The 22,378-nt window shown below is 39.9% G+C and overlaps 3 protein-coding genes across 3 annotated transcripts in view; all 3 read left to right on the top strand.

Moving 5' to 3' along the window:
- The first annotated feature begins 858 nt into the window (after positions 1–858).
- LOC129728146 (uncharacterized) lies at positions 859–12,920 on the top strand. Its single transcript, XM_055686561.1, has 7 exons — positions 859–1,306; positions 1,377–1,486; positions 1,546–2,508; positions 4,219–4,825; positions 4,920–4,932; positions 5,085–6,153; positions 12,372–12,920. The coding sequence occupies exons 3-7, from the start codon at positions 1,617–1,619 to the stop codon at positions 12,833–12,835; spliced, it is 3,045 nt and encodes a 1,014-aa protein (XP_055542536.1). The 5' UTR covers positions 859–1,306; positions 1,377–1,486; positions 1,546–1,616; the 3' UTR covers positions 12,836–12,920.
- An 87-nt stretch (positions 12,921–13,007) lies between these two features.
- Positions 13,008–14,700, top strand: LOC129728145 (pickpocket protein 28). The gene is made up of 6 exons (XM_055686560.1): positions 13,008–13,102; positions 13,155–13,349; positions 13,412–13,870; positions 13,932–14,131; positions 14,205–14,474; positions 14,564–14,700. Exons 1-6 carry the CDS (start codon positions 13,008–13,010, stop codon positions 14,698–14,700), a joined length of 1,356 nt encoding a protein of 451 aa, XP_055542535.1.
- A 1,034-nt stretch (positions 14,701–15,734) lies between these two features.
- The window catches only part of LOC129733328 (uncharacterized), a 28,614-nt gene continuing 21,970 nt past the window's right edge, over positions 15,735–22,378 (top strand). Inside the window, exons 1-2 of the mRNA XM_055695125.1 lie at positions 15,735–15,957; positions 15,997–16,051. Of these exons, the coding sequence (XP_055551100.1) occupies positions 16,050–16,051 (2 nt within the window). The 5' untranslated portion in view covers positions 15,735–15,957; positions 15,997–16,049. The remainder of the gene's footprint in view (positions 15,958–15,996; positions 16,052–22,378) is intronic.

The raw sequence follows: 22,378 nt of genomic DNA, 5'->3' as shown, positions 1-22,378 counted from the left end.
TTGAATCAAAATGGCATATTCAATGATTCCAAACACATATTCTTTCTTAATAATAAATGTGGAAATACTGTATTGTTTTTTTTTTCTTTTCAACTCAAAGTTTTACGGCTCTCATTATCATTCGAATAGTTGCTAATCACTTCTATCGCAAATTAGGATTTCCACACACTACCGGTACGCGAATAACTGTCCCATAATGAAAAACAACATGTTGAGAAAACGGCGATTTAATATTATCCGTGAATTTTCGGATTTCCAGCACTTATATCCAGAACCAATGACCATAACAGTTTCATGGCACCACAAGTTTATCGTTGAGAACAAAAAACCATGGATGGAATTGGTTTTACGTTATATAACTTAAAAAAAGACAAAATGGGACAAAATATGCGGGTACATTTCAAAAGTACTCGCATATTTTGCCCCATCACATATAAATTCAACCAGCAACCGGCAGTATCATTGGCAACGTAGATTGTACTACTTTATATGCCAAAATAATCCGACATACACTAATTTGGAGCAAAATTATATGTTTGCAGTTTATACCACTATGCAGTGGGACTGTAATGCGGGTACTTTCAATATGGGACAAAAACAACTTGGTATTTTTTTCATGTTTTTCCATACAAAAGTATCGATTTTAATTTTTTCCCAGAAAATATGATAACAATTAAGTCGATTCCCGATGATAACTCAAAAGTGACCAAAATCAGTATGGGACAGTTATGCGGGTACCGGCAGCACAGCGCACAGTCATAACGGTAAGTACCTAATAGAATGAATCAGCGAAAATGAGCGAATCCGCATGGTTGCTTGCTCTCCCCGCTGCCTGTTATAAAACAGCGTTCAAGAGGTATTATAAGCGCATGCCATTCATCGTACATTAATGAACGCACGACACGTGAGTGAGTGCAGAGAGCATCGAAAGAACGGAGCAAACACAGTTCAAACGTTTTGGGCTTCTCTGTCAATTCCTATAAAGTGAAAAGTTGACCGCTGTAAAAGTGATTCGGTGCTGGTGTGTGGAAAGTAAACACGTTCCGCGATATCAGCTTCTTGCGTGTAGACAAGATAGCGAGTGTTCAGTTCGGTACCACGAGCAGCATTTGTTGAGCTCCCGTCCTAGTAGCGCTTATCCATACTGAACTAGATTCCAGAGGAACGGTGCAGTTTACCTCACCAGTAACCAGTTTTAAGAATTAAGCCAGTCGTCCATGCTGCTGCTAGTGCTGTGATTGTAGAAAACTATTATGTGTTATGAAACAAGACTTGTAAACTGAAATTTCAGAAGTTCAACGTTGAGGTATGTAATTATGTCACACATGTGAACTTCCCCTCGCCAAATGTCAACATTTCGGTTCATCCAACTTTAGGGCAGAATGAATCAGTAATGACAGATGGAGGAATTTGAAGTGCTCCACTAGCAACTAGCTGAAACCCGTTCAATAGCAGATACTTTCGGCTGGGGTACTTAGAAGTAGAGGTGATCATTGTTTCCTATTACGATATTTAGTTTTATCTTATCTCGTACTGTATTTTTAGATTCACAAAGAGGAGCATTAGAGAAGAAGAGATTTAGTCGAAAAACAGCAGCCGCTCGTAAGACGTTCGGTATGGCTCTCAAAACAAATGCGGCCGAGCTCGGACTAACGGAAGAAGACGTTGAGGTGATTGTAAAGCGTTATCTCCAGGAGAAACGTGACAAATATAATGCCAAGTTCAGGTTACTGTCGTATGAAATTAAACGGTTAAGTGAAGAACCAATTGGGTATCTGGGCGATCATTACTATTTAAATGTGGTGTTGCGGGAAAAAATGGTGCACTATTCGGAGGAAGAAGAGGAGTACGCGGAGGAAGAATATCTCAGCTTTTTTATGAAGATACTGCCTGAGCAGGTACCGAAACTGGCTGATTACGTGCGGGAAATGGGATGTTTTAGGAAGGAAATTCAACTCTTCACTCATCTGATACCGCGGCTACAAGATGTAACGATCGGAATTAAACCTTTCGCTCCCAGAGCATACCTAACCAAGGATGAGAGGCTACTTGTTTTCGAAAATCTTAGTGCCGAAGGTTATCGGATGGTGAAAAATAACAAAAGTTTGTTAGACTTCGCCCATCTGGAAATAGCGCTCAAAGCGGTAGCTAAATTGCATGCTGCCTCTTTGGTATTAGAAGAGCGAACAAAACAACCCATCACAAAGCTTTACTGCGGTCACCTGAACGAAAACGTCTACATAGATGACGATAAATATGTGCGGAAAACTAATTTAGAAAATGCTATCAAAGCTTTAAGTGAATTAATCAAACGAATAGACAAATATAAAAACTCAGACCGGTTGGATTTTATCCTAGAAAAATTCCCACATGTGATTAGAAAAATTTATGACTTTGCTAAGCCGTCGACGGTCTACAGGAATGTGTTCAACCATGGAGACTTGTGGAACAACAATCTAATGTTTAAATACGAAGAAGCGGATAAGTCAGCAGTAAACAGTGATCCAGGTAATTATTGATAAGCCACTACTAACACGTGTCGTACAATTATCATCACTAACAAGCTTTGCTTCTAGTACCTGTGGATGTGATACTTGTCGACTATCAATTTTCTCGCCTTGCACCGCCTGCGTACGATGTGATGTCACTTATAATGATATCAACCCTCAGTGGCTTTCGTGATGCTCATCTCGGAGTATGGAAAAACATTTACTATAATGCGCTTAAGTCGCTACTAGCGACGCAGTGCCCTCCGCTTGAGGTGGAAAAACTGTTACCGAAGTCGGTATACCTTGAATCTTGCCACGAGTATCACCTAGCAGGGCTCATAGAGAGCTGTATGTACTTTCACTGGCCACCGGCTGCAGACTGTTACGAAATATTCAACGGTGCGGATTGGTACGATGAGTCGCGAAAGCCAGAGGTTTTCGTAAGGGCGGCCATTAACGGGTTCGAACGGTATGCCGATTATCGGCATCGAATTAGTGACATGATAGTGCAAATTGTTGATGGGTACGTGTTGGTTTAATAAAATTGGATTTAGCTTGGCTATTCATTTGTTCATTTTTTATCTGTCTCTGTGTGTGCTGTTGTTACCCATGCTTGTACTAACATCCGGGAAACAAAATTTTTTCTTTGACTTGCAATATTTCAAGAAAATTATAATTTTGAACCAGTTATTCAAAAAATGCAAGCAAAAAAGTAGGAAGATCTCCACCAATAGTAATACTATAATTGAAGAAGTAATAATTCAAAACTCATAATATTACTTTGTCTTGATTGCGAGAGTATGTAATGATATAAAACAAACATGATATAAAAGTTTCCGTGATGCGACACTCAAATAATAAACAACAATCGTAGATAAGGACACGTGCCGCTGACTGCAACTAGATTTACTGGACCTTTCGCGCCAATCGCAAATAAACCCATCCGTAAATAAGTTCATTATCTTATACTAACAACCAAAGCGAAACGTGACATCGGACACATAAAATCTACGCACCACCATATTGAACGTTTTATTATATAGCGAAAACCTTACAAATGTTAATTTCCCGCATGAACGGAGAAATCCACTGGGCAGATAGACATGCTCTAAACCAGTGGTTTTCAACCTTTTTCAGTTCATGCACCCCCTTTTGATAATTTACACAAGCTTTTCCCCCCTATCGGAACCATGAAAGAAAAGCTGTAGTAATTAAAAAATATAAGGCTTTTTAAACTTTAATTTTAAACAGGTTTCAAGCAGGAGCAGGAAAACACCAATACACGGGCATTTTCAGCATCACTTGTGAAGGTGTGTGTTACGATTTATCGTCAACAAGCATATAGAGCTTTCTAAGCCAGATCTCACCAATACAGGCTTAGTCGTGTATCCTTATAAAATCGATTTGTTTTCAACCAAAAAATTAGCTGATATTAAATTTCGAAAAATATTTCACTTATGAATCCTAGTTCATTCGTGTTACATGTTTCAACAAACTGTGTTTTAGTGGAAACATAAATGAAATAAAACTTAAAATCGGCCTACAACTTGAATAAAAGTTCGGACACTGAAAAAAATGTCGCACCACCGTCAATCATAAAATCGCATTACATGTGAAATTTTTCCACTCGCGATTCCCCCCCTGCAACGGTCAAATTCCCCCCTAGGGGGGAATTCCCCCCCGGTTGAAAACCGCTGCTCTAAACGTACGATTTTCCTTCATATTTCAGGTCCGGCAGAAGCTGGTGCTGACGGGCAGCAGCAGCAGTACGTCATAGGCGAACGACGTCGTCGAAAACGTTCTTCCGTTGTTCGACCGAATCCGTTCGATTTTCAAAATGTACCAATGAGAGATGGAAGTATACCAGCAAATTGTGTCATGATTGACTTCCAAATAGCCCGCTATTCGCCACCAGCGTACGATGTCATGTCCCTACTGAACACAACCACGACCAGTGCGTTTCGGGCGGTTTATCAGGAACGAATCGTTGAACTGTACTACGAATTTCTGTGCAGCGAACTGGAATGGTTTCAGATCGACGTGGAAGAGGTTTTTCCCGGGGATCACTATCATGAGTCTTGCGAAGAGTATAAACTGGCTGGGCTGATTGATAGCATTTTGTTCCGGCATTTAACTTTGCTTCCGAGTGAGTTGGTTTCTGAGTGCAAAGAGTGTCCTATTCCGATTTCGTTCGATAACTTAATGGAAAATTCCATCTCCTGGCTTAGTACTACCGCGTGGGACACTTGCGGAAGCTATCGATACGTGATGGAGGACCTGCTAGCCGATCTAGTGGAAAGCTACATTCTAGATGGGCAAGCGGAGATTACCCATCTGTAATTAGAGGTACGAAGAGCAGAAGCCAATTTGATTTAGATTATTTTTCTTTGATTATTTTTAACCAATTTGACATTTTCTACATTACGCAAGTGCTTTGGAATTTGTTCTATTAAGATGACCGATTGAAGTATCCATTTTCCTAATTATTATACAAATGTCATGCTCATGCTTCTTTCACTAAAACCCGTCTGTGTAAGAAATCGCTGCTTCCAGTGATACGACCTCCCGAATGAATCCAAGTTGGCTAGTTTCTAGGCTGGTAATGCAAAGTCACACTGTAAAGACCTTATGTTACCGATCACGAAAAAGATTTATGACCGATGTGCCCGGATATCTTCTTTCGTCGCTTCTTGTATACCATCAGAATTAAGTTACTTGACATTTATCTTATCTCATAATATGATGAAAAGTCCTATTAAAGGTTTCATCACCCAGTGTTTCATATGCACAACTTGTGGTTCCATTTTAACGATGGACGCTACTGGCCTCAGTATAACTGGAACGGACATTCAGGTAATCGTAGAACGATACATCCAAGAGAAAGGTGGAGAATGTCCCTCCAAGTATCGAATACTAGCGCGCCATGTGAAACGTTTAAGTGCCGAAACGCCGGTTGGATATCTAGGGGATCATTACATCCTTGATTTGGTGCTGCGGGAAGACCACGGACAAGAGCAAACCATTAGCTTTTTCGTGAAGATATTGCCTGAACATGTTCCCAAGCTTGCCGACTACGTGCATGAAATGGGCTGCTTTCAAAAGGAAATTCAACTCTACAATCAGTTGATACCGAAGCTGCAGGATATAATGAAAAACAGTGAACCTTTCGCTCCCCGGGCGTATCACACTCAAGACGGCAAATCATTGATTTTCGAAAATCTACGAAACAAAGACTACCGAATGGTTGAAAACAAGAAAAATTTGCTGGATCTCCAACATATGCAAGTGGCTTTGGAAGCGGTTGCCAAATTACATGCGGCCTCCTTAATACTCGAGAGCAGTGCCAAGCAGTGCGTCACTAAACTCTATCTGGGTGTTTTGGATGAAAATGCGTACCTCGATGAGGATAACTACGTACGGAAGACGAATCTGGATAATGCAATCGCCGCTATGAGTGAACTTATCAAGCGTATAGAAGCATACCGTAGCTCCGAGAAATTGGAGTTCATTCTCCAACAGTTTCCGCAGGTCATCAGGAAAATTTATCATTTTGCGAAGCCATCGAACGTTTACAGGAATGTCTTCAATCATGGCGACTTGTGGAACAACAATATCATGTTTAAGTACGAGAAATCCGATCAGTCGTTTGTGAATGGCGATAAAGGTAAGTCTAGTAATTAATGCTATACAACTTTACTCAAATGATTATAATGGATAAGCCTGGATTAAAGATTTTTCGAGAGATTTTCAGTTCACATGCAACGCTGAGTACGATTTATTATGAACATTTGTAAAGTTGTTAGCAAACACCTAAAACAAGCAAAACACCACTAAATCATAAGCAACACTGGCAGAGCTATCGCAGCAAGCGCTTGTTTTGACGTAGAACGTTCTGGAATAATGCTACAAACTGAAAAACCGGAAATATAGAGAGCGTCACGAACATTATCCACTTTGTAATATGTGAAACTCAGTCAGTTTAATGTTCGTTTTTTGACCACGAACGATCGAAAATGTTTTAATTTTTCCACCATTTCCTCGTCCTTAAATTGTAGTACACCGATGGCATTCTTTTAACTTAATTATCAAACGATTTTTGAATAACTCAATCACAACTACAAACAAATTCACCATAATTCACTTTTAAATCATTCGGAAAAAATGTAGGACGTGTTTTAGTCCCTGAGAAAAGCCGATTGTAATTCGTACAGTATGCAACGCAGTCCGTCCCCTTTTTCGAATTCTTTCATTCTACCACCTACATAGCGCAGCCTTTGCATTTGCTTTGGACCGTCGATATTTAAGACATTCATACGAGCTTTCTAATCGTCACATCGCTATTCCGAACACATGGTGAAATCCGTTATTCCGTTAAATCAAATTCGCAAGTTACAATGTCTGATCGTGGCAAAGGAAGCCAAGTCAAGGAAGAGACAAAGTCCCGTTCATCTCATGCTGGGTTTCAATTTCCTGTAAGTCGAATGCATCGTCTGCTGCCTAATGGTAATGGTTACTATTGCCCAGGGAGTTGTTCTGCCGCATGTCTAAGCTGTTCATCTCTCGAAGAAACGGGAAGGAAGGCATAATTCGATTAAACAATATGTTTGTGTCCCAGTTTTGTAGTAACTAATTGACCGACCACATATTTTTAATTGAAAAATTAAAATCAAGTTTTTACCTCTAATGAAAATTTGAAATTTGACATACAATGTTCATCGATTCAGTGATTCAGTTCCACCCTGCTTTACTTACTTTACTTTTATGGCGACAGATCATTAAGATCCTATGCCGAATCCAGAATACGTCTCCAAAAAACTCGGTCTTGGGCTGCTACTCTCCAGTCTCCCCTTACACCCGCTGCTCTGGCATCCTCGTCGACAGCACACATCCAGCGCGTGCGCGATCTGCCTCGAAGTCGTCGGCCTCTATCCGGTTCTCTACTAAATATTATCTTTGCCGGTCGCTCATCCGCCATCCGTGCTACATGGCCAGCCCAGTGTAACCTGCCTTGTTTCATCAGCTTGACAATATCAGCGTGTTTGTATACTTCTTACAGCTCGTGATTCATGCGCCTGCGTAACATCCCGTTCTCTAGTTTGCCTCCAGTATTGATCGCAGGGTTCTACTCTTCCCACTCAGTTCCACCCATGCTGTTTCATTTCGACGATGAAGTGGGTACTCTACTTATATCTATGTTCCAACAACCTTCAACATTATTTTCGAATGACGTAAAGGTTATTTAATAACACTTCTTCTTTTAAGGTTACCATTTACTTATTAAAAATGGGAGTTTGAAAGAATTATTACTGAAACTTACCGCTTCACACCATCAAATCGAATAATTTCAATCGAGTGCAATCTAAAACATACTGCTCTTGTCTACCATCAGCTAACGGTATTGTACGGTAAATCGGTAATCTGTCATTTAACACATTTCGAGCAGTTTTTTATTCTTCATTTAAAAATCGAAGGACTAATTATGTTTTTCTCAAAAAATTACACCCTTTCAGCTGATACATTAAAAATCAGAAAACCGTGTAAAACTTTAGGACCTAATTGCGCAAGAGGCAATGCAAATGCGTGGGGAGGTAAGCCTCCCTTAGCCCATCAGATAGCTACAGGCCTGGTATAAGGCTATAGAAAATATGACAATAGTGGTCTATTTTGCGACACATTTCAACCAAACTGATCGTTATAAAATGGTTTATATTCCACAAGAATTTAGGTTATTTTAGGGGTATGTATATTATTATATTTTTTTTTCGATTGGAAATTTCAAAAGAAATACATGTCACCTGAAAGATCTGCATTTACTAAGCGAAACGTGATTTTTTATTTTTTATTTGAAAATCGAAGGACAATGATATAAAATTTTCACGAATCACGATTTGCTCAAAAATTACACGCTTTTACCTGATATATACAAAATCAGAAATCCGTGAGTAGCTAAACAACCTAATTATTCAAAAAATCGATTTCAAAATTTAACAGCTGTAAGATATTTCAAGAAAATCCTGCCTTCATGAAATCATGACACAGGGTAGGGGGGTTATTTTTCCAAATATCCACGGAAAAATTTCATCATTCATAAGAGATCTCTAAACACGTCTTCATTGAAATTTTGACAGTTGGCCAAAATGCCAGTAAACACATTAGGGGTCTTCACGTCGAGCTCGAATATTCAAATATTATATTAATATTCGAATATTCAAAACTGTACTTCGTGTGTCGATTCGGCATTATTTGAAGGATGTCATCGGAATAGCGAATTCAGAAGAAAGAAAAAGCTGTTTTTTATATAAATGGTCGCATTATGTTCCAACTTCTCTACACAAATTGCGCGTTTTGGTAACAGCCCAAATTCACCGGAGACATTTTTTCTTCTTTTTTTTTATTCGCCTCATGACGAATGTCGTGTGACAACTGTTATAGAAGGCTGTAGGAAGAATAAGCGTAAGTATTAAAAATCAGACTACTTAGCACCTTACCGACAGCCTTCGTGCAAAGATAAACAAACTAGGCAATAGAGCGGCTGTGTATTAAAGAATGTGTGAATCGCATACAGAATGTTATATATAGGGGATAGTCAAAATAAGTAGGATAGACAAAATTTAGATCGACTTTAAATACTGTAACAATACGGCAAACCTGCTAATTTTTTATGGTTTTAGTAATGGGTTGCCTGATAAAAATGCTTATTTGCATCATAGGCATAGATCGCATGCTATATTTTAATGCAAAATTCACAAAGGTTGTTTGCAAAGCCATGACCGCAACGTTGACGTAGAACTACATAGATTTTTTGTTACATTACATGTATTGAATATGTTTAAGATTTTGTGCAAAAGAAGAGTTGTAGTGCTACCGAATTTCAGTTTGCCCATACATCACTGAACAGGAATGGAACAAACAGTAAACAACGCAAACAAGTTTCAACAGTGAGCAATTCTCGCTGAAATAAGGCCACTAGGTGCACAAGGTCTTTCGAATTTGATATAAATGCACACAATTGTTAGAAATAGAGAAAAAATGATAATGCCATTTTTGTTTGATCGAATTTGTTGACCCCTCGGTCACCAAGGGGTGAAATAGTTTCTAGAAAAGTGGAAATTTCAGGAATTCTTGATGTTTTATTTGAGCTATATGTTTGAAATTTGTTATGGAACCTACTACAAGTAGCACTTTTCTGTAAAGAGGAATGATAGGGCTTTCATTTGGAGTGATCAGAATTTTGGCCGCCATCTTGAATTTGGCCGCTATTTTGGATTATATTAGAAAAATGCGATTTTGACCCTGTTCGCAACTACCGATTTTCAATTTGAGAGAAGCATCAGAAAACTGAGTAAAAATGCTATAAGATGCAAGAAAAAAATTAGGTGAGCAACCTACTAAAGAAACGAATTTTTCGAACGAAGTTTTAAAATATTCTATGCATTTCACGCATTTAACATAGTAGCCATATGCTGAGACCAAATGGATGCTCATGACTCGCTTCGCAGGATGGAAGTTGCAGTGATGGATGTGGTTTTATTTCCAAGAAGCAACACAACTCTCCTGTTTCTACCAATGCAGTAATAAGTTGAATAATTTTACATAATAAATAATAAAATTATACGGATAATTGATCGTTTTCATCATTTCCTGGATTTATCTTAGAAATCGCAAAATGCGTACTTCAGTAATTTTTACCGAAATTTTCGTAATAATTCGACAGTCGAAATTTCCGAGTCCCGGTAAAATATTACCGAGAATCTCGTTGAAGTTTGACAAGTTGTCAATTGTTGATTTTACAGAATCTCGGTATTTTGATGTATTACCGAGATTTTTACCGAGATCTCAGCTGTTGAAATCTCGGTAATTTATTTTACCGTACTCGGTGATATTATCTAAGTGTGTATATAGCAGCCATTCAGGAGCCATTTCGGGTGCTGGAAAAAACGCTACAAAACAAAAAAATTGGTTCGGGGTGATTGGAATAGTGTCCTTCGATTGGTAAATTTAATTGATTATTGGCAAAGTTGCTAACTTAGTTTTACAATCTGAAAACAAGTTCTGACAGAGAAAAAGATAGAGAACAGATTGATATACTTCTGTTTGAATTTCACCCAACACATTACGAGTATTTCGTCTCAATATACAGGCGGTTCCTAAAGCTGCTTAGAATATGTTCCCTACCCTATTTTCTTATATAACTGACAACGATTCTAAAAACCAGAATATCTGTAGAAATTTTCCAATAAGCCAATGTATTTTTTGACAGATTTCTGTTTTTAGAAAAAAAAAGCGTGTCCACGTGGACATCATCATTACCCCCTCCTCCCCTTCCGTTGACAATCATGGGCATATGCGTACTCATAAATTGTCCACGTGGAATGTGGACCCCTTGAGGATTTTTACTCTCTCATGTATTACCACATTATGACACACATACCGCTTTGTGGCGCTTTGTATAGTTTTAACTATGAGCAACGTTGAAATTCAAATGGAAAACGCAAAACAATTTCGTTTTGAAAAGCAGTAGATGATAACGGTAGGGGTAGGGGAATAATGTATAATTTTGCATCAAGTTTCCAGTGAGTAGTAAAAGACTAGTCAAATTATAACATGGGCAAATCTTATTTCACAAATGTCCCAATAAATTAATTGTTTGCATCGAATGCAAAAAAAATATATGTAGGTCAGGAATTGCAGTAATTGATACACACAATATCTCTTTAGTTGTCAAAGTACCAATCATATCGAGTAAAATAAAATAGCAAATAAGGTTTCGAAATGTACAGAGATACTCAAATAGCTTAAGCTTACTGAATCGGTTTAACTTTCTAGAGGCGACTGAAAACACAAAACAAATTCAACAAAAGCGGTCCATGTCCACAAAAAATAGTAACATATAGAGCAGGGGGCACCCCTCTTTTATGTGAACTACGCATTTTTTAATACAATGTAGTATGTGGAACTCTTCCGTAGTTACTACAGTATCTCTTTATGTAAAACAAAAGTGATTTGTCTGTTTAAAATATGGAAATAATTTGAAAAAGTCAACTTGGCTCCCGGATGTTGGAAAAATTATTATTATTGCGCACTACAAAATAAGCTTCTACGGTCGTTCCAATGGCTCAATCAAGTATGTAGACACATCAATTTGACGTATGGGTCGTACCCCAAATTTCACCATCATTGAAGTTTAGATTTTAAGCTATAATTAGTGTTTAAATTTAATGTTAACTTTAACTAATTCGATAGGGGCGAAATGGTCACCTTCAGGTGGGGTGAAATGAGCACACCTTGTCACATAAACTTACGTGAAATTCATCTCAGTAGACTTGTGAGTTTGTCTGTTTCCATAGTCAGTGTTCGTTTACAGTGATGGTGCGAACATATTTTAGAAAATCTTTGAGACCGAATCGGTCAGAAAAAGGGACTGCAGGCGGAATTGGCCACCATAAGGTGCGATGGGACATTCACGAAGCAAGCCGCCAAGTATCACGGCATCTCGCGACAAACGTTGGCCCATTAGTTGTACTTCTACACAGTTTCAAGATATGTTCTATAAGAGTGCTCATTATACCCCGTGGGTGCTCATTATGCCCCAGTGGGGTGCTCATTGTGCCCCACACATCGACTGATTGCTAGTTTTTGATGCATAAATCTAATTTGTGTTTTCACCATTATACGATAAACTTTTCAATTTGTGAATAGTGTACCTTTAATTTTAGATAGTTAATTCAAGTTTTGCACTGAAGACAGCATAAAATTTTTGTCGTTTTCCATGCTTAAATCAGCAACCAAGTTAGGGTGCTCATTATGCCCCTATTCCCCCTAATTATTATTGTTTAGTTCCTGCTGGTCTTAATTGCATCCACCTTTGATTTAATTTTACAGACGAACCTTGGCAACCGACCTCCGCCATTCTGTTGGATTATCAACTTTCGCGTTACGCGCCGCCTGCGCTGGACATTCTCACTCTGATTATGCTAGGTTGCACAAGCGAATTTCGGACCCAGCACCTGGTCACCTTACTCGATGCCTACTACGCCGCGCTGGCAGCAAGCGTAGCCGCCCATAACCTAAACTTGGAAAATATCCTATCACGCCAGGAGTACGAAGCATCCTGCGAGCACTATCACCTAGCGGGACTAATAGAAAACGTCCTCTTCAGCCACATGATACTGATTCCGGGGGAACTGGTCCGGCCGCTGATGAGTTCATCCGATTCGTTCGATGACTTCATCCGCAATGGCAGCGCGAAGGTGCAGCTGTGTGTCAAAGCGTTCGAACAGGACGAAACATATCGCGTTCGTCTTACCGATGGGCTGTCGGAGATAATCGACAAGTACATTCTCTGATTTAATCAGCGTCGTTGTATAATTTATGCGTTCCGATTGAAATTAGTACAATAAAACATGTGCCTTGTCACAACAGTTACAGTGATTTGCGTATCGTGCATAATCTATGAACCGTAAATATATTTCCATTTCCCGAAAAAGTTTCATTTGTTAGCCAGATTTCGGTGCCACCATGCGCCTCATATCTCTCGTCAAGGACTATCTGCTCAATGCATCAATCCACGGTGTGCGGTTCATGGTGGACGATTCTTATCACATAGGAGAAAGGTGAGATTTTGTTAAAACCAACTTCCCCCTGGTTATAAACTGTTGTACATAGGTTGTTCTGGAGCATATGTGTTGCCCTCTCTTGGTTCGGATCCGTTATGCTAATCTTTGCCTCCCTGGAAGCTTTCCGCACCAGTGCAATTTCGTTTGTGGTGGAAACCAACTATCTTGATTGGAACACCGAGTTTCCTTCGATCGTGGTTTGTGAGATGCGTAACATGGAACGAATCCAGATGGTGGCTGATGAGTATGACAGTTGGAAGAATTAATTGCCGAATTTTGATGAGAAAGTTCTAAACATTTTTGCAGGTTATGGGGAGAAGATCACGATTTCGCAATGGAAGAAGTTTTAAACGAAATCGCTTTCTTCCGTGGGGAGTCCTATCATACCATGAACGAATGCACCGGTGACGACCCGGCGGAAAATTGCTTCTATAGTAACTTCTCGCACTTTGCCCGACTAGTTCGAAGTCCTTGCGAAAACACACTCGAGAGCTGCTCCTGGAATGACACGCCATTTGATTGCTGCAAGTATTTTCAGCCCATGGAAACGGAAATTGGACTGTGCTACGCGGTGAATTCTTTCCAAACCAGTGCCAAAATTCCGCTGAAGATCGATATGGTGTCGAACAAAACTACCGGCCCAGGGCGGTTGAAAGTTACACTTTTGACCGAAGCTTACGTGTTTACTCTGGGAAAGGAGGATGTACCAAATTTAATTACTCCAAAGTCGGAGGTTTTGATCATCGATGGCTCTGTTGCGTACAAGTGAGTAAGGTGCAAATGTCAGTTTTAAGAGAAAAAAATGAGATTTTTTTTCGCGAATAAGACGTCAGATCTCAATTAAAAACATTGCGAATGACCCGGAAACGAAGCAAGTCAGCGTGGAGCAACGCAAGTGCCGCTATCCAGACGAGAACAATTTGGAAGTACATGCCTACTATAGCTACAGCGCCTGCTCAGTTCAGTGTCGGAAGGATAAACAATTGAAGACCTGCAATTGCACAAATCACCTAATGCCAAGTACCAGTAAGATTTGATAACAGCAACTATGTATATGACTATTCCGTTTATGTAATAACCGACCCATTTCAACCCGTAGATCCATCCCAGAAGTGCAACATAACCGGTCTAAGCTGTCTGAATGCACACTACGAGGACCTGACCGTCGTCATTCCGCGTTGGTCTACCGGGAAAGGCGTCGTCTGCGACTGTTTGCCCTCCTGCACCGAGCTCGATATTGCGGTGGTGCACGACTCGCGCGAAACTCTGTACACGGAAAAACGCCTCTCCACCCTCGATATCGAACTTTCCGCACTGCCAACGGAACGCTACAAGCGAAATGTGGTCCGCGGCCGGCTCGATCTGGTCGGTGAGTATTTATCCAGTCAGGCTCAAGCGGAAGGGGACTAATCCAATCGATTTTTTGCATGCTATATTCTCCCCTGGATCTGGCTGCAGTTTCGATAGGAGGCACCACCGGTTTGTTTGTCGGGGCAAGCTTGCTATCGTTCGTTGAAATTGTCTATTACTTTACGATTCGTCCCTATGTAACGACCGTGGCGAAGAAAATTCCTTCACAAGCCCCGAAACAGTAATGAATTGTGCGTTTATCGGAAATCGCTTGATCAATACTCCCTTGCCGTGAAGTTTTTTTCCATGGCTCTTTCGCCTATTATGTGAAGATCGCAATTGATGGGCGTATGAATTAGTAGAGAGTAAAAGTTAAGTTTGATCTTACGAGTTATTGCTTTTCTTTGTCTCGATTCTATCTTCATCTGACATTTCTTGCTTTTCTTCTGTTTTGAAAGTCGCAGAATTGAGTTCTTTTGTTCACACAATATTCAATTAACAAGGCATTCGTAAACAACACCATTGTTATTCAGTGTACATTAAAAAGATTTTTGTACGAAAAGTTTTAGTCGTGTTAATCTTAATTGCTCATGAAATTTTTATTTTTCCATAACAGTATCTAAACTTGTTGTATCAGAAACACCAAATTCAAAACGGATTTATCTTTGCTGCCAGAACCACTGTGAAAGTAGAACCACTACCAGAAATGACCCTAACAAAGGTAATGAAAAGGCCCTTGTTAGTGCAAACGAGTAAATAGAAAAAAATCTCTCTGCGATGACCCAGACTGGCACGCTTGAGAGACAGACGGTGGGAGTGTAACAATTTCATAGCTCTAGCATTAATAACCTAGATGATCATTACTCTCCACTTCGGCGCCAAACAACACCGAGTCGACTTTTTTTTTCTTAATGATGGTCCCAAGCTGACAGGCCTCGTTCACGACCCGCGGAGCTGCAGGTAGTATGCTTAGAGTCTAACTTGAGACGCAAAAAAAAATCGCGCATCAAAAGACGAATACGAGCGAAACAAAAACAACATTTGAGAAAAGTAAGGAAATGAAGTATAAATTTTGCTTCTATATTTGCCTACCCTGGCGGGTCCACGTTTGGGAGTTCAGTTGCATCTACCGCCACCACCCACCTCTTCGAGAGAGGGAGAGAAGAACAGAGAGAGAGCAGTGAATCTTAGCGTGACTCGGGTTATGAAATGTAATGGAAAAACAGCACCGACGGGGAAGATTTCTATCAGTCACCCTACAGTGTCTGGACCCACTCCACGTCGTAAAGCAGACTCTAGTACCACTCTTCTAGGCAGACTAAGACCGAACGCGGAATCGTAGCGGTTTATCAGTTTTAAATTTGCACTGTGCGACGTCGCACACGCCTGCTTGAAGCACGTGATCGAAGAAAAGGAATTGTTTTCGCGCGCGAAATTTTATCGGACTAGAAACGGCGCAAAAATTTATTTGACCGTTGATAAAAGTGTTACCCCTGAGCAGTAAACTAAAGTGGCATGAAGTTCAACCAGTAAACCAACCTGCGTTGTCGTGTTTTAATTGATCTCGATTGTTGAGATTGTTGCCTCTGGGAAGATGTAAGTAAAGTGAATATTAGATGACACTCCGCTAACAGGCCACCGAGAAACCAATTAGTGCAAACATGCACTGCGACTAATACACTTGTTAGCTACTGTACTGGTATATTAAGGATGGTTGGAATGGAAGATATAGCAAAAGATAATCGAACAAAGTTTTGACATTTTGATTTAGTGAAGTTACTTGAGGCAGACTGGAAAGTGCAACCGCACCGTGCAATTGCGGTGGACTAGCTTTCAGTGCAAAGTGGATAGTACTACAGTGCATGATGATGGTAGATCATTGTGGCATAACACGAGACTCTTGGATTTTTTTCTTCTTCATTGTACAGGCGAACGAAGAAAGGAAGCAAATAACTACCTAATACAAATTCGCACAGTATATTCATGTTCCAGTTCCCATAACCTCGAGATCGTGCGGTTTTTGCAGAGTTTGCCACTGTTTCACTGTTATTTTCGCAAAGGTGATCACGAAAAATAAAATCTGACGTACACGAACAGTTGACAGTAAATCTATGCGGTAAATGAAAATGCAAGTGAAATTTACAACAGAACATAAAAAATCAGATACTTTATAAATATTTAGCCTATTTTGCGCGAAAACAACATAAATATTGGATCAGTCCCCAGTAAATTGCAACGGCTTGTTCGTTTGTGATTCAATACCTATTTATAAACTAGCTGAGTATCCGATCTTGATCGGGATGTAATCATAGCTCTTGTTATCAGGAGGCTTAGAAGTTTGATTGGTTGAACTCGGAAATTGATATTCTATGTCTCTACTGAATCTAAAGTTTTTTAACTTTATAGAGAAAGAAGAATCACTTGCCTTGTGGTCAATTTCGCCTAATAAAAATCAGGTATAATCATGAAAATGAAAAAAACGTTATTGTATATTTGCATTCGAAGGTGGCTGCTCTACTACAACTCCCCCAATAAGAGAATTGCTGTCACCAAGAAGTTCTTTAAGAGAGTATTCACGTATAAAAAAATTAAAAGAAAAAATCCTGCAAACACTAAAGACAACGGTAAGCGGGACACAGGAAAATGTCGATTTTCTTTAAATAGAAACATTTTCTCAAACAAATATTTGGTAGAAATGATCTATCGAATTTGTTTGCACTATCCCAAGTTATCACAAGTTTACAGAGTCCGCTTTGACAAGCGGGTGACCATGGAATTGCATGTTAGTAGTTTATTCTTCGACTACTCCACACGAAAACTACCCTATAACCTAAAAATCTCTTATCTATAATCCTTTGGAAATTTCATCCACCCATAGCACGTTTTCCGATCAGTCAAAAAAACCAGGATCATAACAAATCTTGATATTTTGTTACGAACTTTTAGTATCAACTTGTGTTCTAAACTTGGTCTCGTTTATAGTTAAAATATCAAAATTACTTACTGATTTTTACAGATTATAGCAAGTTTTGTAACGTTTTGGTCAGAAAAAGATCAGAATTAGTTAGAATATACAATATTTTGTTAATCGAATAACAAATTTCGTTATTAATATACTTTAAAAAACACACTTTTGAACATTCAAGTGTATGATAAAAAAAATTTGATATAATTCTGTAGTTTTTATCATTCTGGCATATCAAAAATATGTATTACGGACTTATCAAGTTTAGATTTATTTAGGTTACCCGTTTTTAATAATTGTTTGATCGGGTACACCTTCCAAAAACTTGCTTGAGCTGATGATAAGGTCGATAAAGAGGAGAAGAGAAGAGTAAGGCTGGGGAATACAAGCAATATAACAAGTAACAGTAACTTCTCAATAAAATGTTAACACTACAAGAAGTGCGAACAGCAAGAAACACTCGATCAATGACACAAAAGATCAAAAATTATTGCTCGCAGTAGGGTCCATACAAAATATATAAAGAAGTTGTTTATGAAACACTACCGCAAGGTTAACGTAGAATTACGACAGCCTGTCTTATTTCAATGTATTTTTTGCAATAAATTTGGGAATATACTCGATTGAGATCAATCTATTTAATGGTTTGAAGCGACAAATTTCAGTGATGATTCTCTTCCAACTCTTTTTCTTCATTAATTGATTGGTAACCTTGAAGAGAAGCGTTGATTTTGGATTGCCATTAACCGATGTTATTTTGTTGTTCTCCGCACACACTGCAAGCAAGCGAACAAGACAACACATGCTACCGGCATACTCACAGCTTTTAGCAGTGGCTGGAAAGGCTTAAAGTAATCCCGACGAAACAAATCCGGACATGTTCAGCGATGCTATACAGTGCTGAGGTCCACTGTTTGGTCCGTGTAGAATGCTGCGATCGAATGATTCGCCTACTCAGCCCTACTGTAGCTGCTACTCTGCCGATTCAATAAGGCTCTGCATTTTTCACTAGTACAATAGTTTTCATCACAAAATCCCCATTTCCCGCATTTATGTGATCGCATATTTTATTTTCAATCGATTGCTGTAAGAATAAAGATTCTCGCGTCAAATCAGTCCCTATAGGGTAGGTGAGCCAGTTATGGCAAGTGCACCAGTTATGGTTATATCGCATTAGCGTAATGGTACCAGTCTTGGCAGTACACCATTTAAACTCCATAGGCCATAACTGGTTCATGCCATAACTGGTACATTTTTTAGGTATTGCCAAAACTGGTACTTCTCCCCTATCTAATAATCTTATTGATATCATTTCCCAGCCCCAGATCGGAAAGTCGCAATGTCAGATTTCTAAATGGCATTACTTTCACATTTACATTTCACATTTTCTGGCGATAGATCGCTGAGATTAGTCCTGTGCGCCGCGACGCCGCGCCGCCGCCGCCGACACTTTTACGCACGCCGCCGCCGCCGATGGTTTTGAGTCGGCGCGCCGCCGAGGAAATTTTTATCGCGCCGATCGTCATTTCTTTGCTGGTTGTTAAATTGTTTGTTTACTTGTTTCTTAACCATTCTTATTTCTTTTTTGTCAACCCGGATGAACATATTTTTAACTATTTATTTTGAATAAAAAAACCGAACATGAAAGTGTACACATTATACGCAATATTTTGGAAGTGGTAATTAGTGTCACGCCGGTACACGCCGCCGCCGCCGCCGCCGCCGCCGCCGAGAATTACCAACGGCGTCACACCGGCGCGCCGATCGCCGCCGAGGTAAAATGTTTTCTACGCCGCCGCCGCCGCCGATGATATGGTCGGCGCACAGGTCTAGTTGAGATCTTATGCCGAATCCAGAATACGCCTCCACAAAACTCGGTCTTGGGCTGCTCCTCTCCAGCCGCGCAGCGCGGGCATCCTCGTCGATAGCACACAACCATCGCGTGCGAGGTCTGCCTCTAAGTCGTCGGCCTTTATCCTATTCTCTGCACAGCTTCCCATCTGAGAGCCGTAAAGGCCTCCTTAACGACTTTACGCTTAACACTTATTATGGGTCATTCCATACGAAGTGTACATGCCACTTGGACACGACAATCACAGATTTTGTTCAAAGTTGGGGGAATTATTCATCTACTGTCTCTTTAGAAAAATCCCAATTTTGGTGTCGATTGGAATACCCCCCGCTCTCCAGGACTTTATTTCGAAGTCGCGCAATTTTTGTTAAAAATCTCTTTTTTCTTTTCCTTACAAGGTAGGATGTCCGAAACATACTGATAGATGATTTTTAAAGAAAATAAATCAAGGAATCCAGAAAAAATATAAGTTTTGACCGGAAGTGTTGCCAAATAAAGTATTTTTGTATTCGAAAACTAAATTTACATTTTTCGGCAAATGCAGCCATTCTTATTTTTAATTTGATAATTTCATCGTGTTCCTTGGAAAATTTCACATAAGAAACAACCATCATCCCGAGGTAATATGGGCCAATCTCGAGATATAACATTTTTACGAAAAAAGTTGTAAATTTCGTAATTATTTTATTTTATAATTTATAGACGTAAGACACCCGAAAAATAGTGATAGGTGAATTTTGAGGAAAATGAACCAAGGAATCCAGAAAAAATATTGTTTTTGACCGGAAGTGCTGCCAGATCGATTATTTTTGTATTTTAATATTAAATTTGCAATTTTTGGCCAATGCAGCTAATTTTGTTTGAAATTTGATGGTTTCATCGTGTTTCTTAGAAAATTTTACGTAAGAAGCATTCACCACCAAAATTTTTTTCGTAAAAATGCTATATCTCGAGATTGTTTCGTATTACCATGGGGTGATTAGTGTTTCTTACGTAAAATATTCTGTCTGTCTGTCTGTCTGTCTGTCTGTCTGTCTGTCTGTCTGTCTGTCTGTCTGTCTGTCTGTCTGTCTGTCTGTCTGTCTGTCTGTCTGTCTGTCTGTCTGTCTGTCTGTCTGTCTGTCTGTCTGTCTGTCTGTCTGTCTGTCTGTCTGTCTGTCTGTCTGTCTGTCTGTCTGTCTGTCTGTCTGTCTGTCTGTCTGTCTGTCTGTCTGTCTGTCTGTCTGTCTGTCTGTCTGTCTGTCTGTCTGTCTGTCTGTCTGTCTGTCTGTCTGTCTGTCTGTCTGTCTGTCTGTCTGTCTGTCTGTCTGTCTGTCTGTCTGTCTGTCTGTCTGTCTGTCTGTCTGTCTGTCTGTCTGTCTGTCTGTCTGTCTGTCTGTCTGTCTGTCTGTCTGTCTGTCTGTCTGTCTGTCTGTCTGTCTGTCTGTCTGTCTGTCTGTCTGTCTGTCTGTCTGTCTGTCTGTCTGTCTGTCTGTCTGTCTGTCTGTCTGTCTGTCTGTCTGTCTGTCTGTCTGTCTGTCTGTCTGTCTGTCTGTCTGTCTGTCTGTCTGTCTGTCTGTCTGTCTGTCTGTCTGTCTGTCTGTCTGTCTGTCTGTCTGTCTGTCTGTCTGTCTGTCTGTCTGTCTGTCTGTCTGTCTGTCTGTCTGTCTGTCTGTCTGTCTGTCTGTCTGTCTGTCTGTCTGTCTGTCTGTCTGTCTGTCTGTCTGTCTGTCTGTCTGTCTGTCTGTCTGTCTGTCTGTCTGTCTGTCTGTCTGTCTGTCTGTCTGTCTGTCTGTCTGTCTGTCTGTCTGTCTGTCTGTCTGTCTGTCTGTCTGTCTGTCTGTCTGTCTGTCTGTCTGTCTGTCTGTCTGTCTGTCTGTCTGTCTGTCTGTCTGTCTGTCTGTCTGTCTGTCTGTCTGTCTGTCTGTCTGTCTGTCTGTCTGTCTGTCTGTCTGTCTGTCTGTCTGTCTGTCTGTCTGTCTGTCTGTCTGTCTGTCTGTCTGTCTGTCTGTCTGTCTGTCTGTCTGTCTGTCTGTCTGTCTGTCTGTCTGTCTGTCTGTCTGTCTGTCTGTCTGTCTGTCTGTCTGTCTGTCTGTCTGTCTGTCTGTCTGTCTGTCTGTCTGTCTGTCTGTCTGTCTGTCTGTCTGTCTGTCTGTCTGTCTGTCTGTCTGTCTGTCTGTCTGTCTGTCTTTCCACTGAAAGGATAGCTACCATACAAACAAAACACAATTTTTGTTAAATAACTGGTCTTTGAGTTTCGAAAATACTTACACCAGGTAGTATTAGGCCATTTTTGCTGTTTTACGTAAACTAGAAGACTCCAAGATTGTATTCCAAAATTGGGTCTGGCTGGAGTCTATTTGCGGATTCTAGACATCAATCTGATTTCGAGAATACCCGTATTGGATGATATTTACTTATGCAGATTTCCGAAAACCGGAAGTTGCAACCATGGATTTCAAAATAGCGTCCAATGTTCATTTACGGCCTCTGGAGGCTATCTGATATAGTTTTTTTTTTGGCCACTGACCATCAACTCTACTCTGAAAATATACATATTTGGTGATATTCAACCATTTGTGCCAGGTTACCCGAACCCAGGAGGCATCCTTTAGAAGTTTCAAATGGCGTCCAAACAAGGCACTACATTTTTAATAGTACATTAGCTAGCATCACAGATTAACAATTATTAGCATGTCGATGGATGCATAGCTTATTTTCCAATCGATTGCTGAAAAAATTTCTTCAAAAATCCTCACATACATGTGTTAAAAAATGGACTAAGTCTTAAGCAATTGAAACAGGACAATTTTCGAGACACTCTCGATGTTTCCGGTTTCTCAATTTGCACCCCTATAAAGTGGCCGTAAGACGTGATTTTGCTTCAGAAAGTTTATCTGCCGCAAAAAAAATGTCAAAAATGTCGACTTATGCGACAATTTTGAAGGTATTGTGTAGAAATCTAACATTGACTAGTTGAGAATGTTATCCACGTTACTAGCACGAGTCATTGCCATCCTAGCTTATCGTATCGTGTCGAGTTGACATTCCACTCACATCAAGGACCCCATTGAAATGTGGTTTCAAAGTCCCGAATAGTATCCATATCCAGGTGCTTAAGTTTTTT

Source organism: Wyeomyia smithii, chromosome 3, assembly GCF_029784165.1.
Source record: "Wyeomyia smithii strain HCP4-BCI-WySm-NY-G18 chromosome 3, ASM2978416v1, whole genome shotgun sequence".
NCBI lineage: Eukaryota > Metazoa > Arthropoda > Insecta > Diptera > Culicidae > Wyeomyia > Wyeomyia smithii.
This window is presented reverse-complemented; position numbering and strand designations above follow the sequence as displayed.